The sequence below is a fragment of the Pteropus alecto genome, unplaced genomic scaffold (genome assembly GCF_000325575.1).
Source record: "Pteropus alecto unplaced genomic scaffold, ASM32557v1 scaffold4332, whole genome shotgun sequence".
NCBI classification, from domain to species: domain Eukaryota; kingdom Metazoa; phylum Chordata; class Mammalia; order Chiroptera; family Pteropodidae; genus Pteropus; species Pteropus alecto.
The window spans coordinates 8,286-25,512 of NW_006432595.1; the positions used below are offsets into that span (position 1 = coordinate 8,286).

Sequence of the window (17,227 nt, forward strand, 5' to 3'; positions counted from 1 at the left end):
ATAACAGAAGTCTAGGGGTAAGGCTTGCTAGGTATGGCTGAGCCCAGGGATTCAAACAAGCTTCCTTTTTCTTTCCTCCTTCCCTCCTTCCCTTTCTTTCTCTCTTTCTCTCTCCCATTTTCTTCATCTCTAAGAATTCCAGATGCTTTTCCCAGCCATATTGTCTCTAAGGTCTTCAGGGCTGCTTATCTCTAGGCGATACAGCTGCTCACATTTCCCATCCCCAACCCCCTTCCCAACTACACTGGCACAGCCTGCTCTAGGGTCACCAAGAGCCTTTGTCGCCAGATCTGGGGACTTTCTCATTTCTTACCTCACTTGACATCTGCCATCCTGTGACATTGCTTACACTCCTCTTTAGGCTACCCTTTGACAATGCCTTTCTCTCTCCTGGGCTTCTTTCTCTTCAAGGACTCCTTTCTCAATCTTTGTGGGCTCCTGCTCTCCTGGTACACTGGCATTTCCCTGGTACTCACTCCGGCCCATCTTTCTCTTCCCTCTTCACACTTCCACCAAGACCTCATCCAGCACTTCATCTCCAACCTAAACTTTTCTCCTGAGGTCCAGCTGCACACACCCACTGCCCCCAGAACATCCCTCTTGAAAGCCCGTCGAGCTCCGCTTACCCAATACAACAATCAAAGTGATGATCATAGTCAATAATTAAAGTTCTTACACACTCTTCTAAGCATTTCACACTTACTCAACCTTCCTAGCAACAACAGGAAGTACATATTTTTATTATCACTCTCATTTTGCAGATGACGAAACTGAGGTTTAAAGAGGTTGAAAGAATCCAAGTTCTTAAACACTATGTTTTGGTTTTCTCAAAACCAAAGTTGGCCTAGCCCACCACCTTTCTCCTCTGTCAGTGCTCTCTAGCTCAGGGACTATCACCACTGTGCTCCCGTCAGTAACCAATCACCTTCCAGTCCATCCCCATGGCCACTAGCTCACTTCACAGGTCCCCATAATCTCCCTCCTGACTGATCTGTCTCCACTAGTTCCCAATGAAACTATGCCTCATACAGCCCCTCTTTCTAGCCTTCTAAAATATAAATGTGAAGATCAATGCTTCCCTCTTCTCTCAGGATAAAATCAACATGCCTTAAGGACCCTTTCTGGGCCTGAGGCCTGCTTCTACTTCCTCTTCTCCCACACAGCACTGACCTCATCTCTTGCCACTTCTCACCACCCTCTCTCTAGTTTCCACCACCGATTTCCTCAGAGGCCCTCCCATCTCATGCCTCTTCCACATTGGGCCCCCCTTTGGACACAGGCTTCCCTTTAAGTCAGTTACCTTTAAGACTTAGCTCAAGTGTGACCTCTTCCAGGATGCCTTCTTGGAAATCTACCACCTCCCAGTCTGGATAAGATACTCTGTGGTCAATGGGCTTCCCTTCACAGCAAAGTCTTGCTGTTTGCGCATATGCTTTCTTTACTAATGACCCCAGGGCTGGGACCTTGTGGGTTTTTTTTCTCTTTTTGCTAAGAGAGAGTGTGTATAATCAACCTTAAGTTAGATTTGTTGAATAAATGATGAATAAATGAGTACCCACTCTGTACTCCTCCTAGGGCTCAGATGCTTGATTTCTTGGTCCAGATGTTTTCAGATCAGAAGTGGAGGGTTTCCACAATGGTTTCCATTAGGGCCCTGAACTTTCCCTGACATCTGCCCCTTTCCTCTCCCAGGCTAACTGAAGTCTCAAGGTCAAGGGGAATCTTCAGCTAATACAAGAGAAACTGGGAGAGTTAAGGCGGGGCAGGGGATTTGTATCCCCCAAAGCCTAGAATGGTGAAGCAAGAGAAGCAAGTCAAGCCATCTTGGATTAAAAAAGATCTTGGACGAGAGTGTGTGGGCTGCCTTGGTACCTTTTTCTGCTTATTTTAGTCATAGTCTCCGCCCCCCTGTTCTGAGTCATGCTGACAGCTTCCCCTATGCCTCTGGCCTCTTGACACGCTCTCTGCTTGCTTGCTTCCCTTGGCATTTTGGTCTAGCTCTTCACCGGTGGCTCAGGAGGTTGGAAGCCCAAGTCTGGCCTTCCAGTCATGACCGGGACCGGGACATCTCTTCTCCTATTGATGAGTAAGCTGGGGGCCCTGATGAAGTGGGTTGAGAGGTTGGGGTCCAGATAGGAAGAGAGTTGAGAATGCACATGTTTTGTACTCAGACAATAGGAGATGGACCCAGGGTTTGAGAACTATCTCCTAAGTTTGTGGAGAGAGAGGGTATTGAGGAACCACTTTGGAGTGGGGATGGATTTCAAAAGATGCTGGATGAGAGGCCAGTTACCTGGACAATCAGAGATTTCTCATATAGGCAGAACAAGTTAACTTTGTGCTCTGCCCACAGTGCCCCTTGGTTCCAAGTTTTCCTGGACTCTCCCTCTTAGGAGCCTCAGCAGTGGGGATGGGGAAAGAGCATCTTTAGAGCTGGGGTGTTGCTTGGTGGAAATGAAGAATAGAAACTTGCCAGTAGACCACTGGGTGAACAGCTGTCTCTGGACTATCCAAAAGAGAGAAGCAGGGCTGAGAGAAGCCAGAGCCTGGGAGTCCAGAAGACCAGGAGGCACTGGGGCATTGGACCTGGAAAGGAGAATGGGGGCTGGGGCTGAGAGATGGAGAAGGAAGAAGAGCCTTCTCCAAAGCTTCTCTCCTCACCCTCTTCCCCAGCCTTGGCTTCCTCTGTCTGCTTCAACTTGGACACAGACAAGCCGACAACCTTCCTCATGGACAGTGCTGGGTTTGGACACAGTGTGGTCCAGTATGCCAACTCCTGGTGAGAATTGAGTGGTGACTGGTATTTGGCTTTCATCAACTTCTCTCCCTGCACAGAGTCCTGTTCCTCCCCCTCCCCTTCCTTTTATTCACAAATCTACCTCTCTGTTTGATATGGCAATTTCCTGAAGGTTATGAAGAGTTGAATTGAAAGCAGATGCTGTCTTGCCACCTTGATAATCACAGCTAACTTTTATTGAGTACTTACAAAGTGCCAGGCACTGTGCCAAGCACCCTTTATATGGGTACTGATGTAGTCCTCACAAAAATATTATGCAGTAGGAATCTATTATTCAACAATTATTGAGCACCTACTGTATGTCTCAGGAGCCAGGCATATACCAGAGAATAAAACAAACAAAAATCCCTTCTATGCGAAACTTAAATTTTTATTAATCTTCACTTGACTAAAGAGGAAACTGAGGCACAGAGAGCTGAAGCAAACTTGCTGGAGTGGCAGTCTGGTTTTAGTATCCACATTCTTAACTGTGGTGTTCACTGTCTCCCCAAAGGGTTGTTGTTGGAGCTCCTCAGGAGATAAAGGCTGCCAACCAAACAGGTGGCCTCTACCAATGTGACTACAGCACAGCCACTTGTGAGCCCATCCGCCTACAGGGTGAGTCATTGCCCCTCTCTGGGACCTAGGTCTAGGCTCCCATGCTCTACGGTCATGTGAGGAGTGCAGAGGACCCACATCCCAGCTTCAGCTCTGTCTGCAGACCCTTAGCTTCAGACAGGCTTCCCGACTCCTTGAAGGCCTCCCTGCCCATTGCACTCCTGCACCCGTAGCTTCATCAAGACCTGCAAACCCCCTTTATCTGTCAGACCTCCTTGTCTCCCAGGGTTGAGGGGACTCTTGCCCAGACTGTACATTAACTCCTCTGCCCTGAGGGTAACCACACACATATCTGTCCCCTCAGTACCCCCGGAGGCTGTGAACATGTCCCTGGGCCTGTCCCTGACAGCTTCCACCAATCCCTCTCAGCTGCTGGTGAGTTGCCCTGGGTCACAGGAATATTCTGAGGAAAGAAGTGGGGACCTGGGGATGCTAAAACTGGGGGTCTTGTGGAGTGTGGAGGTGCTGGGATAGGAGGGTGGGATGGAAGCAGGGGCAGCCCGTCCACCAACCCCGTCTGTCTCCAGGCCTGTGGTCCCACTGTGCACCATGCCTGCAGAGAGAACATGTATTTGACTGGTTTCTGCTTCCTGCTGTCCTTCCCCTCCTGGCAGGCCCAGAGGCTCCCTTCTGCCCTGCAGGGTGAGTGTTCAGCCCACCGGGTCTGTGGGGAGCCCATACATATGTGACTGGGAGTGCAGTGGGGTGAGACACTCTTACCAGAGTAGGTAAAAAAAAGATCTGGAAAAAAGCTTACTGGATGGCGTAGTGCTTTCAAACACAGGCTGGGGAGCCACTGCCCCATCACTGCCCCACTGCGGAACCTTTCCTATGACCTTACCCTTTCTGAGCCTCAGTTTCTTGGTCTGTCAGGTGGGTATAATAACACACCCAACAGTGAGAGTAGCATTAGATGTTCCATGGCCTGGGTTTAGCATAGTGCCTGGCATGTGATGAGGGCTCAGTTAATGCCAATTACTATTACTTTTAGAGAAGAGGATTTATTTTCACCTAGTGCACCCTGGGGTGTAACCAACTGGTTTGTGCAGCAGGCTGGGAAGGGGTGATGAGGGTGCAGACAGTCTGAATGTGTATGTGCATGATGCACATGTGTTCATGTGTATATTTGTGTGCAAGTACATGTGCATGTATGTGTATGTGTGCATGTATACATGCATTTGTGTATATGTGCATGTGTGTGTGTGCAGGTTGATGCATAGGACCTGGCTTCCCTGGTGCTGATGTGAATGGGGGATAAGAAGGTAGAACATTGAGCTTTTCAGACCTAGCCCACAGCAGACCAAGGCCCCTTCCTGGTTTCACATTCACACTCAGGCCCTTGGGGAGACTGATATCTAGCCATTGAATGGGTACGCTCTGATCTTTACCCACGGGTGCCTGAGCTCCCATGAGAACAACTAGGACACCACTCCAGGAGGCTTCTGGAACAGAAAGGGGAACTGGGAGCTAGAAATGGCATGATGTTTCCTCTTCGAGAGCTGGGAGAGCTTCCTCTTCTAAGGACAGATCCTGTATTCACACCAGAGGGGAGTGGGAGCCCGTATTTAAGCTGAGAACATAATAAAGACAATGTGTGGCTATTATCACGGGTGACATTAAAAATATTTAACAAAAATACAGTTCAGCACTAACCAATGAGGATAGACCCTGGTCAGGGGCTGGAGCAGAGTCTTTTCATCGCTGGATCATGGAGATGCTCTGGGAAGAGGGTGGTGAAACCCAGGGGGAGGGGTACACTACCGAGGTCGAAGGGAGGCTCAGCTCCTTACTATCGGATTACAGGAACTCTCACTTTTTTCAACCAGGCTGGCTGCACAGGTATGATCACTAAATCACAGATGTATCCTCTTTAGAGACTTTAGGAGACAAAGGGCCCTGTTCTGGGCAAGGTTTAAGGAAGCCTCTGGGGGCTGAGTTCTTGTCACTAGGAAGCTGAGATCCTGGGCTCTGGGAGATTCCCTCAGATGACCGGTGCCATTTCTTTCCCCAGAGTGCCCAAAGCAGGAGCAGGACATCGTGTTCCTAATTGATGGCTCGGGCAGCATCTCCTCTAACAATTTTGCCAAGATGCTGAACTTCGTGAAGGCTGTAATGAGCCAGTTCCAGAGACCCAACACCCAGGTGTGCCCATGGGGGAAAGCGAGTGTGCAGGGCCCATTAGGGAGGCTTGTGGGAGGCGCACTGAGAGTTCTGGAGGAGAGGTCTCTGTGTCAGCTCCATGCGGTTCTCCCAGTTCTCCCTGATGCAGTTCTCCAACCAATTTCGGGTGCATTTCACTTTCAAAGACTTCACTTACAACTCAGACCCACTAGGCCTGTTGGATTCTGTGTACCAGCTGAGAGGGGCCACTCACACAGCCACAGCCATCAGGAAGGTCATGTGAGTCCTGACTTCTTCCAGGTCCTTTCCCAGAGCATACTGTCTTCCTCTGGGCCTCATCCATCTCCATGAATAAAGGACAGGTGGAACTGAAATTCCATCTGTGGTCTCCTCACCAATCTGGGGGTCTCTGGGTGGGATCAGCGCCTCCTGGAGGAACGAGCACCTCCTCATTCTCACAAGGTGTCAGGGGCTGGCAGAAGCCTCTGGGCTCTCTTCTTCCCTGACAGAAAACAATTGTTCAGTGCCCCAAGTGGGGCCCGAAATGATGCCTCCAAGATCCTCATCGTCATCACTGATGGGAATAAACAAGGCGACTACCTGGATTATAAGGATGTCATCCCCATGGCTGAGGCAGCGGGCATCATCCGCTATGCAGTCGGGGTAAGATGTGGGGATGCTCTCCCACTGCTTTCTCTCCTTGCTTCCACTTCAGATAACTTCTCTTTCAGGGACAGAAACCTCAGCTCTCTCAGCTTCTACTTCCTTTAGTATGAAAACTGTTTTGGCTTGGGAACACTGATCTTTTCCCCTAAACTCCTTAATCCTTTGTAAGCCTCATTTTTCTCACCTGTACACTAGGTGTAGTAATGTTAACATTGCAGTGCTATTGGAAGGTATCAGCACCCAGCATGTGGCAGGCACATTAGGTTTATGATTATTTTCATTGAGTTGGTCTTTGTTGGGACAGGTGGGATCGGCTTTTCGAGAGACAAATTCCTGGAAAGAATTAAATGACATCGCATCAAGTCCCTCCCATGAATATATATTTAAAGTGGAGAACTTTGACGCTTTGAGAGACATTCAAAACCAACTGAAAGAGAAGATCTTTGCCATTGAGGGTAAGTCAGAGATGGAAATACTTGCATCAGAAACCCTCGCTCATAAAAGCTTTTTCTTCTTAAACCTGGACCCAAACATCATGGACAACAACCTCTCCCTTTGGGTATTAGTCTCTAACATTAGACCCTCTTAAAGGTGAGGTGTCCTTCTCAGACCTGGCAAAACTTTTCTTCCCCTGTGGAACCCAAATGTCATGCCCTCCCCTAGGTACACAGACCATAAGCAGTAGTTCCTTTGAATTGGAGATGTCCCAGGAGGGCTTCAGTGCTGTATTCGCACCTGTGAGTGGGGTCCCTTTCAGTCCACTGATGTAGGTTAAGGGAAAGCAGGGATGGGGGGAGGTGAGGGTGGGTGTTAGATGAGAGTGGAGTCGGCGTCAGGGATTGCTTTGGAATTGCTGTCTCTTCTCGCTCCCTTCTACTCAGCCCCAGAATCCTTTCTTCCCAGGATGGACCAGTTCTAGGGGCTGTGGGAAGCTTCAGCTGGTCTGGAGGTGCCTTCCTGTACCCCCCAAATATAAGCCCCATCTTCATCAACATGTCTCAAGAACATGTGGACATGAGGGACTCTTATTTGGGTGAGAAAAGGCTTTGGTTGTGACAGGCGGGAGATGAGATGCCTGGGAGGGGTAGGAGCCCAGAGCCTTTGTGCTGAGGCCTGGTTCCTTTAGGTTACTCCACAGAGCTGGCCCTTTGGAAGGGGGTGCAGATCCTGGTCCTGGGGGCCCCCCGTCATCAGCACACTGGGAAAGTTGTCCTCTTCGCCCAGGTGTCCAGGCAATGGAGGCCGAAGGCTGAAGTCACAGGGACCCAGGTTGGATGTGGAGGAAGTCAGAGTGGAATATGAGGGTGGCAGTCTCCAGGGACAGAGAGGAAAGAGATGAAGGGGTTTGGGGCTTGTGGTAGGGAGGTCCTGGTCCCTGAGGAGAGGCAGGACCTGGCCCAGATGGGGTGCCTCTGGCAGGGGCAGGTGGGGTGACTTCACGCTCTGCCCTCCAGATTGGCTCCTACTTTGGGGCCTCCCTCTGCTCTGTGGACGTGGACAGAGATGGCAGCTCCGACCTGGTCCTCATCGGGGCCCCTCATTACCATGAGCCGACCCGGGGCGGCCAGGTGTCTGTGTGCCCCTTTCCCCGGGGGGTGAGTGGCTGATGGAACCTGGGCTGGGTGGGGCCTGGGTGTGGGGTGGAGGAGTTGCCCGGGTTGGGGACTGGCACTGGTTTTGTTCTGCAGAGGGCTAGGTGGCAGTGTGAGTTCATTCTCTGTGGGGAGCAAGGCCACCCCTGGGGCCGCTTTGGGGCAGCCTTGACAGTGCTGGGGGACGTGAATGGGGACAAGCTGATGGACGTGGCCATTGGAGCCCCGGGAGAGCAGGAGAACCAGGGTGCTGTCTACCTATTTCATGGAACCTTAGGACTGGGCATCAGCCTCATCCACAGCCAGGTGAGGCCCTGTCATGGATTCTGTCACTATGACAACTCCTCCTTGCTTTTCCTTGTCTTTTACACGGCTGCCTGGAAAATTTGCTGTTACCTATTTTACCTCCTTTGCCCACTATTGGGCATCTCATAGGCAGCAAACAGAAGTATTAACAGGCTCATTCCCTGATTTGTATGGGGACTTGATACTTGATGGGTTCTCCACCCAGGCCTTGTAATCCCTCAGCAGATTTACAAGATATATTGGCCAGGCATTAGCAAACCCATTTTAGAGATAAAATCTGAGGCCGGGAGAAGATAAATGACTTGATTTGTCCAAGGTTTATAGTAGATCAGGAATGGTGATGAGAAAGGTTCCTGTCTCCTGACTTCTAACCCAGTGCTCAGTCTCTTGGTGGCTCTCTGTTGCCAATCAGTTTAGATCTGATTGCTCAGCTTGCCTTTCCACTCACCCTTTCATCTCCATGGATGATATATGACTTTATTCTCTCCTGCTAGCAGTAATCCTGCCAAATGCTCATCCAGGTAGGAGCCCTCCACCAAATGGGGCAGGGTTCCCTGAGTAGGGAGGGGCTGCTTCCCTTGGCAAAATTAAAACATAGGCCAAGGATCTGAGTAGACATTTCTCCAAAGATGATATACAAAGGACCAATACACACATGAAAAAATGCTGAACATTATTAGTCATCAGTCATTAGCAAATCAAAACCACACTGAGACACCACTTCACACCCAATAGAATGGCTAAAATTAAAAACATAATAACAAATGTTGGTGAGGATGTAGAGACTTTGGAAACCTCACATACTGCTGGTGGGATGTAAAATGGTGCAGATGCTTTGGAAAATAGTCTGGCAGTACCTCAGAAGGTTAAACATAGAGTATTGTATGATCCAAGAATTCCACCAAAGAGAACTGAAAACGTATGTCCACATAAAAAGTTATACACAAATGTTCACAGTAGCATTATTTATAATAACCAAAAGGTGGAAAAAACTCAAATGACCATTGATTGAAGAATAGATAAGTGAAATGTGGTCTATCTGTACAATGGAATATTATTCAGCCATAAAAAGGAATAAAGTATTGACACAGGCTGCAACATGGATGAATCTTGAAAACATTATGCTAAATGAAAGAATCCAGTCACAAAAGACCACATATTATATGATCGTATTTATATGAAATCTCCAGAATAGGCAAATCCACAGAGACAGAAAGTATGTTAATGATTGTCAGGGGCTGCGAGTGCAAGGAGGTGACATGGGGGTGACTGCTTAAGGGTATGGGGTTTCTTTTTGGGGTGATGAAAATGTTCTAAAATTGATTTGTTAATGGTTACATAACTCTGAACATCCTAAAAAACACTGAGTTGTATACTTTAAAAGGGAAATTGTACAGTATGTGAATTGTATCTCAAAAAGTTGTTAGGAAAAAAAGTCAAAGAAGATCCCTGAAGTTCTGTCACTTCACAGATATGTGATCTTGGTCATTACTCACCTCTCTGTGCTCAGTTCCCTCATTTGTAAAATGGTGGTAATAATAAACCAACCTTATTGGGCTGCTGCTATGAATATTAAATGGGTCAGTACATACATGTACATAGAGTACATATACAGCACACAAATACATATGTGCCTGGCACATAATAGGTGTTACGTTAATCAATTACTGTTAATACAGTTTAACAACTGAAGGGATTCTAAAGAAATGGAACTTTAAGAAGAGGATGAAAGGCTTTGTTGAGAATAATGAGAATCCATCTGTTGTCATGAAACTGTATTCAGTTCACACCAACTTTAACCTCTCCTTGCTGCAGTGGCTAAGAGGGTCTACGTAGACCCTTGATTGCAAATATTGCTTGGGTTATACCCACAAGACCTGACTCCAAGAGGAGGCCTTTCCAGATTCACAGCCGACCATGATTTTCCTTTTGCCTCCATGATGTATCTCACCACATACTTGACTGGAAAAGTCTTGCCTTCTTCCCCAAAGGCCCACACACCAAAGAGAGTGTATGGTGGTGAGATCAGTTTTCCTGGGTGTGAGGCCACTTGAATGTGTTTGTAATAATTTTACCTCCCTCTTCATCTCTACACTCCCTTCATAATTGGTAAATTTCTCTTTCATTTTATTATTATTACTCTTAATGTCTCCCAGTCCCAACAGTGCCCAGATATTTATATGGCACATTTTCCCAAGGGATTACTCATTACAGGACCAATAGAAATAAAAGAGAAGGGACCCACAGGTGAGGCAAAGTCTTGGAGCATAGAATCTGCATATGGGCATAGCCATTTCCCACCCCAATTTGATCCCTCTTTGTCCTCTGAAGAGACAGGGTGGCCATGGGGAGCACAAAGGGGTCTTGGGCCTGAGGTCGGAGGATCTGATTTTCAGTCTGGAGTTGCTCTCTTAAAGGCTGTGTGGTATTGGCACTGTCTGCAGAGGAAGTTGTAGCTGGATGAGCTGAGGTCCCTTCTAGTCCAAACACTCATCATAATTAGTAATTGACTAATGACCATATTCCAGGTGCTATTCTAAGAACTGTATGAATTAATTCATTTGCTACTTATGGCTAAACCCTGAGGTATTATTATTCCCGTGAGAGATGTGGAAACTGAAGCACAGAAAGATTGAATCCATGTCCAAGTGCTCATGGCTAATATAAGCAGAGGAGCCAGAATTGAAACCTGATTAGTCTTTCGATCTTCATTTTATGTCTTAGGAATCTTTCCTTTTCTCTAGTCATCATTTTCCCACTCCTCTCTTTAGGCTCTCCTTGATGACATCTTTTCACTACTCATCCCTTCTTTCTGTCTCCCACATGCCTACCTCCCTGTTCCTCCCATTGCTGATCTCCAACTTGTTTCCCTCAACCCCCAACCTTGCTTGCCTTTCTCTCTCTGGCTAGAGGATTGCAGGATCCCAGTTCTTCCCCAGGCTCCAGTATTTTGGGCAGTCACTGAGCGGAGGTCAAGATCTCACCCTGGATGGACTGGTGGACCTGGCTGTGGGGGCCCAGGGGCATGCACTGCTGCTCAGGTGAGAAGAGCCTTCCTCAGATACTCTCCAGGTGGTCCTAGGTTCACCTAGAACATCAGCCTCTTCACCCTCATCCCAGGTCCTCCTGTGACCAAGGGCCTATCCTCAATGTTCTTCCCGCAGAACCAGACCTGTGCTCAGGGTATGGGTGAGCATCCGCATCACACCTGCAGAGATCACCAGGTCTGTGTTTGAGTGTCAGGAGCAGATGCCCTTTGTCCAGCCACTGGTTAATGCCAATGTCTGCCTTCATGTTTATAAAAGCTCCAAGGACCGACTGGGTGAGTCCTCTTTGACCCAGAATACCCTGACCTTGGAGTCCTCCAACCCAAGACTCTAGTCTCCTGCCTTGCTCCTTGCCCATCTGGGGAGTTCATGGTTCTTTTAGCCCTTCCCATCCCCTACTTTCCCCTATAGGTGACCTCCAAAGCTCTGTGACCTTTGACCTGACCCTTGACCCTGGCCGCCTGAGTCCCCGGGCCATCTTTGAGGAGACAAAGACTTGGAATCTGACTCGTGTCAGAGTCCTTGGGCTGAGACAGCATTGTGAGGACGTGAGGTTCCTTCTCCCGGTGAGGAGGCCTTGGAGTTCTGGGGATGGAGGCAATTCCAAGGCTGGCAGCAGGCTGGGAAGGGAAAGAATGGGGTGTGTTCTGGTCCTCACTGTGGCTCAGTCCCAGCATGGCACTTGGAATTTAGGAGGAGCTTAACATTTGTTAGCCAAATGAGTGAATGAGTGAGTGAGAATGAATGAATGTGTTGGCTGTAACTGCCAGAAGTTACAAAGTTGGATTTTAGTAAAAGAGTACAACTGCTTCAGACAACTATGGAACAATGGGCTGGGATTCTTGTATCAAGCCATTCCCCTGAGACAGGCCCTGTCCTAGGTGTCAGAGACACAGCAGTGGACAAAACAGTCCATGCTCACAGGGAGCTCTGGGGAAGACCAAAAATGGTCAAGTTCCTAGATAACAGGAGTCAGGTAGTGATGAATGCTGTGAAGATAAAGCCAGGGAGTGAACAGAGGGGTGTCCAGAGGCCTCTTGGAGGATGTAAAGTTTGAGAAGACCCTAAATAGAGTGAGTGAGCCTGTGGGAGGTTAGGGGAGGGATATCAAGGCAGAGGATAATCACAGCAGAAGTTCCACATGGCGGAATCTTAGCAATGAGTGTTTAATAAGTGCAGGTGAGTACCATTTTTATTCCATTTTACAGATGAGATGGGACACAGCTAGTGACTGTGAGGCTGTTTTCCTTAGCCACCTGCTCTCTTCAATGTCTGTTCTCTAGGCCTGTGTGGAGGACTCAGTGACCCCCATTACCTTGCGTCTCAATTTCTCCCTGGTGGGCAAGCCCAAACCTTCCTTTGGAAACCTACAGCCTATATTGGCTGTGGATGCTCCCAGATACTTCATGGCCTCTGTGAGTCTTGGCTTTGGGATCTTCTAGAGGGAGTGAAGGGGGTGGACTCCAGACTTTGGGGAAAACCCCTCTTTGCTTTCCCTCTCAGCTTCCCTTTGAGAAGAACTGTGGAGCCGACCACGTCTGCCAGGATGACCTTGGCATCTCCTTTGGCTTCTCAGGGTGAACCTCTACCCCTTTAGACCTGCTCTGGTCCCCCAGCCCTCCTCCTGGCACCTAGAGCTCATGCCCACCTCTCCATAACATTTCTATCCTGTGCTCAGAAACCAGACATCCTGTCCCCCCAATCTCCCCCACCTCCTGACTCTGTTTCATCCCTAGACCATTTCTCGCCCCAGTCACAGAATCATCTCCTACCCTATACCCCAATACCTAGCTTGAAGACCCTGGTGGTGGGGAGTAACCTGGAGCTGAACATGGAAGTGACAGTGTGGAATGATGGTGAGGACTCCTATGGAACCACAGTCACCTTCTTCTACCCACCAGGCCTGTCTTATCGACGTGTGGCAGGGAGCCAGGTATTATTTATTCTCTCTGGAGAAGGAAGTGGATGATGGTTTGGGGTCAGCAGAGACTCTTGTACTGAGTTCACAGCTCAGACTGGTGCTGCCATTGCTTAGAAGCCTCTCATTAACCAAGAGGTCTTGGCTGGTCATGATTGGATAAATATGATTGTGCTATCTAGTACTTGCCTCACCTTATGTTGTATTCATCTCTGGGCATCACATTCTAAGTACACTGACTATTAGGAATGAGTTCCCAGGGGGCAGTTAATATGGAGAGAGAGGAGATCCTACCTTAAATTTCTTTGTACTCTACATCATATAAATATTCTTCCTTTAAAGGAAAACATATCTTGGCTTTCGAATATTTTAAAACACTGTGCTATAGAAGAAGGAGTTAAATTAATTGGTTACTCTAGATCAGGGCTTGTCATACTTTTTCTATAAAGAGCTAGAAAATAAATATTTCAGTTTTGTGGTTCATGCAGTGTCTGTCATATCTACTCAATTCTGCTGTAGTGGAGTGAAAGCAGTCATTGACAATATGTGTATGAATGATCATGGCTGTGTTTTAATAAAACTTTATCTATAAAAATTGGTGGTTTGGCAATCCCTGTTCTAGAAGACAGAACTAGGACCATATTGAGTCAAAGTGAAACAGATTTTTAATAAAAATTTTATTATGAAAAATGTTAACATTTACAAAAGTAGAAAGTAGTTCAACAAACTTTCCCAAAACTTACCACCCAGATTCAACAATTGTCAACATTTTGCTACATTTATTTAATCTTTTTTTCCCCTTTGCTGAAGTATTTTAAAATAAATCCCAGACATTATGCCACTCATCCTTACTTCATTCTATACTTCTGGACAGTGAGGACATCTTACACAACCCAATGCCATTATCACACCCAATGAAATGAATCATTCCTTGATATTTAGACCATAATAAAATTTCCTTAATTACCTCAAGATGCTGTTACACCTGAAACAGCATCTAAAGTAGGTCTACACATTATACTTGGTTGGTTGGTCTCTTATGTCTCTCTGAAGCTGGTACTCCCAATGAGATCATATTTTGATTAACATTTGAAGGAAAGTACTAGAAATGGCAAGATCCAGCTGCATGAGGGGTGAGTGCCCTATCATTGAAGGTACTTCTAGACATAGCAACCAAATGCAATACGTGGACCTTTGTTGGACATTAATTTTAAAAATGAGCTGTAAAATAATGTTTTTGGGCACAAATTAGGAAGAGTGAACATGATTTGGATTAATATTAAGGAGTTATTATTAATTTTGTTCATTTGTTTGTCTATTTATTTATTTGGCAAGGCAACACTTGGTTGACCTCACAGATTGCAAGGACATTGTCAGCTTACAATCCCTTATTTTTTTATTTTTTATGCTTCCAGCACCTGGTCTTTCTAGGTGGTCTCCCATCCAAGTACTAACCAGGCTCTGCTTAGCTTCTGAGATCACATGGGTTCGGGCTTGTTCAGGGTAGCATGGCCGTAGGTTATTATTAATTTTGCTAGATGTGTTTTGTTGAGTCTTTTAGTTATGGTAAAAAATACCCTTATCTATTGGTGGTATAAATCAAAGTATTTCTGGATGAAATGATGTAATATTCAGAATGCGCTTTAAATTATCCAGAAAAAAAAAAAGTGGACTGTAGCTGAATAAAACAGAGGCAGAAAGTATTTGTAATTTAAGCTGAATGATGGGTACACAGGCGTGGATTGAGTTTCTCTACTTCTGAGTATGTTTGAAAATTTCCACAATAAAAAGCCTTTAAAAAATAACAATAAATGTAAAAGAGGAAACTCTAATAAATCTGGGCTTTCTACTTTAGGAGGAAGTCTGACCAGATAGCATTTAAGGATTTTTAAAAAACATAACCTTGAAGTAAATTCCAGGAAACTGTCACTACTTTATAGAGTCTCTTTGGAATACTAACAGATACTCACTTTTTATCACGTGCCCTTGCCTAGAGCCAGCTGCAGTCACAATCCCTGCGCCTGACCTGTGACAGTGCCCCAGCTGAGAGCCAGGGCATCCAGAGTACCCACTGCAGCATCAAACACCTCATCTTCCGCGAGGGTGCCCAGGTCAGCCTTACTTCTACCTACTTCTTACTTCTCATCCCTTGGTGACTTTCCTACCCCCAACCCTATGCCTGCTTCTTCCTCAGATCACCTTCACGGCTACCTTTGATGTTTCCCCTAAGGCCATGCTGGGAGACCGGCTGCTTCTGATGGGCAATGTGAGTAGGTGAGTGGGCCAGGCCTGGGGCAGTGCCCCCTCACACCCAGCCTCCTCTTCTGGGGCACTTGCCAACTGGGCTCCTCCTCTTTCTCCAGTGAGAATAACACCCCTAGGACCAGCAAGACCACCTTCCAGCTGGAGCTCCCGGTGAAGTATGCTGTCTACACTATAATCACCAGGTGCCACGCTACGACCTGAAAAGGGTTTTTCTTCATCACTCTGATGGGGCTCAGGGAGGTTCTCAGGGAGTCCCTGCAGCCGCTGAACATCTGGAATATTTAGGTTTTATCACTACCCTTTCAATCGGTAGATGATCCTAGTAGCAGTACTTACTAATAGATCATTGAGTATTTATTGTGGGCTAGTTATGACAATAATAAGTGTGATATTATCATTACATCATACATTTAATAGAGGTTATGGTTCTCAGAAAGCTTTCTCAAAAACCTTAAGATTGTCCTGGATTCCCTAAGAGAGATGAGATGTATCTTTGTTTTCAAGGTTTTTATAGCCTTATTGGGGAGCAAGGTTACCCTGAACCAAAGCAGAATCTCATCAAAGGTCTCTCTGTGGTGCTGTACCCTGAGGCTATGTAAATTTCTAAGGTGGGGGTAGACTCTTCTATCATGGGAGGCCTCAGGTAAATGTTGCATGGCATTGGGTTTGGACCTCGGCATTTGGGTGGGACAATTCTTTGCAAGGAGCAGATTTAAAACTTGCAGAGCTTCTGGAACCAGTCCTCCTTTTCCAAATCCCCTTTAGAAAGTATAGAGAGAAATGACCTGCCTGCTGCAGAGGCTGAGAGTCAGGGAGAAGCTAGATGAAAGGAAAAGGCCTTAACATGCTGCCCCAGGAGGAGTAGATGAGGTGTTTGAAACTGAGGAGTCAAATCAAATGTATGAGCAGATACCTTCCTAGCATTTGCTATGTTTCAGGCACAGTGATGTGGCTGCTTTCCATAAATTCATTTGACATTCAACGAAGATTTATTGAGCTTTTATTATATGTAATCAAAACCAGACACAAACTTCCGCCCTTGTGGAATATATGCAATTATGATATGTAACAGGCCCATATGGCTTAGCATGGGTAAGTTCCCATGCTACTTCTGCCCATGTGTCTTATTAGATGTCCTTCTCCTGCTCAGAGTTTCACACTCTCATTCACACCTGTACATTGGGGCTCTCAGCAGTCCAGCTAGTTGCATGCTCCTGAGCTTGCTTGCTGGAGTGTGCACTGGGGTTAGCACCCACAGGTAGGGCACACCATATCTAGGTGCATGTAGCCTAACATCTGTCCTCTGCAGATGTTACTTTATGAGTAGGCTCATTCAGAGGGACACCCAGGATGAGACTGGGGCATTTTGGGGAAGCCCCTTGGCAGAGGAGGAATGAGACTTCAGAGTAGGACTGGTGGTCTAGAATTTAGACTGTGCAGGCTAAGGATAGGTACCCAAAGAATGGAACATGGAGGGGCAGAGATGAGACCAGCCACCTATGTGAGGGGCTGAGTTGGCCATTGGGTCTCCAGGCATGGGGCCCAGGCAGGTACAAGGAGGCACTAAAAAGAAGTAAAGAGTCTGCTGTGAGTTCTCTCTCACATCCAAGCCCCAAACCCAGAAATCCCAAGGAAATAAGAGAGAAAGGCCTCAGGGAAGGCCAGTGTCAGCCGGAGTCTCCTCAAACTTTTGCTGTGTCCTACATGCCCACTGAGCATCCTCTGTGCCCATGAAGGCCCGAAAGGAAAACTGAGGCACAGAGAAGGGAAGGTCCTGGTCTCCACTCTCTCAGTGAGTCAATGGCATAGCTCTCAGTCCCTTTCACTGCACCCTTGCCCAGCCCCACCTTGGCTGTTCCTTCTGTGGGGAGCTTCTGCAAGCATCTCCCACCCAGCTTGAAGCCCAGCCCTGCTCCCT

The 17,227-nt window shown here is 47.2% G+C and overlaps 1 protein-coding gene across 1 annotated transcript; it reads left to right on the forward strand.

The window, feature by feature from the left end:
• Window positions 1–1,993: 1,993 nt before the first annotated feature.
• LOC102895387 (integrin alpha-X) lies at window positions 1,994–15,491 on the forward strand (the record flags this gene model as incomplete). The annotated part of the gene is made up of 23 exons (XM_006907466.1): window positions 1,994–2,086; window positions 2,674–2,779; window positions 3,291–3,394; window positions 3,699–3,769; window positions 3,922–4,036; window positions 5,406–5,536; window positions 5,649–5,794; window positions 6,025–6,178; window positions 6,486–6,636; window positions 6,845–6,918; window positions 7,085–7,214; window positions 7,308–7,450; window positions 7,636–7,776; window positions 7,870–8,079; window positions 10,990–11,120; window positions 11,244–11,401; window positions 11,538–11,692; window positions 12,410–12,541; window positions 12,630–12,703; window positions 12,918–13,059; window positions 15,039–15,155; window positions 15,239–15,318; window positions 15,408–15,491. Coding segments are annotated over exons 1-23 (2,786 nt in total), but the record flags the coding sequence as incomplete, so codon positions are not given.
• Between the last annotated feature and the right edge of the window lie 1,736 nt (window positions 15,492–17,227).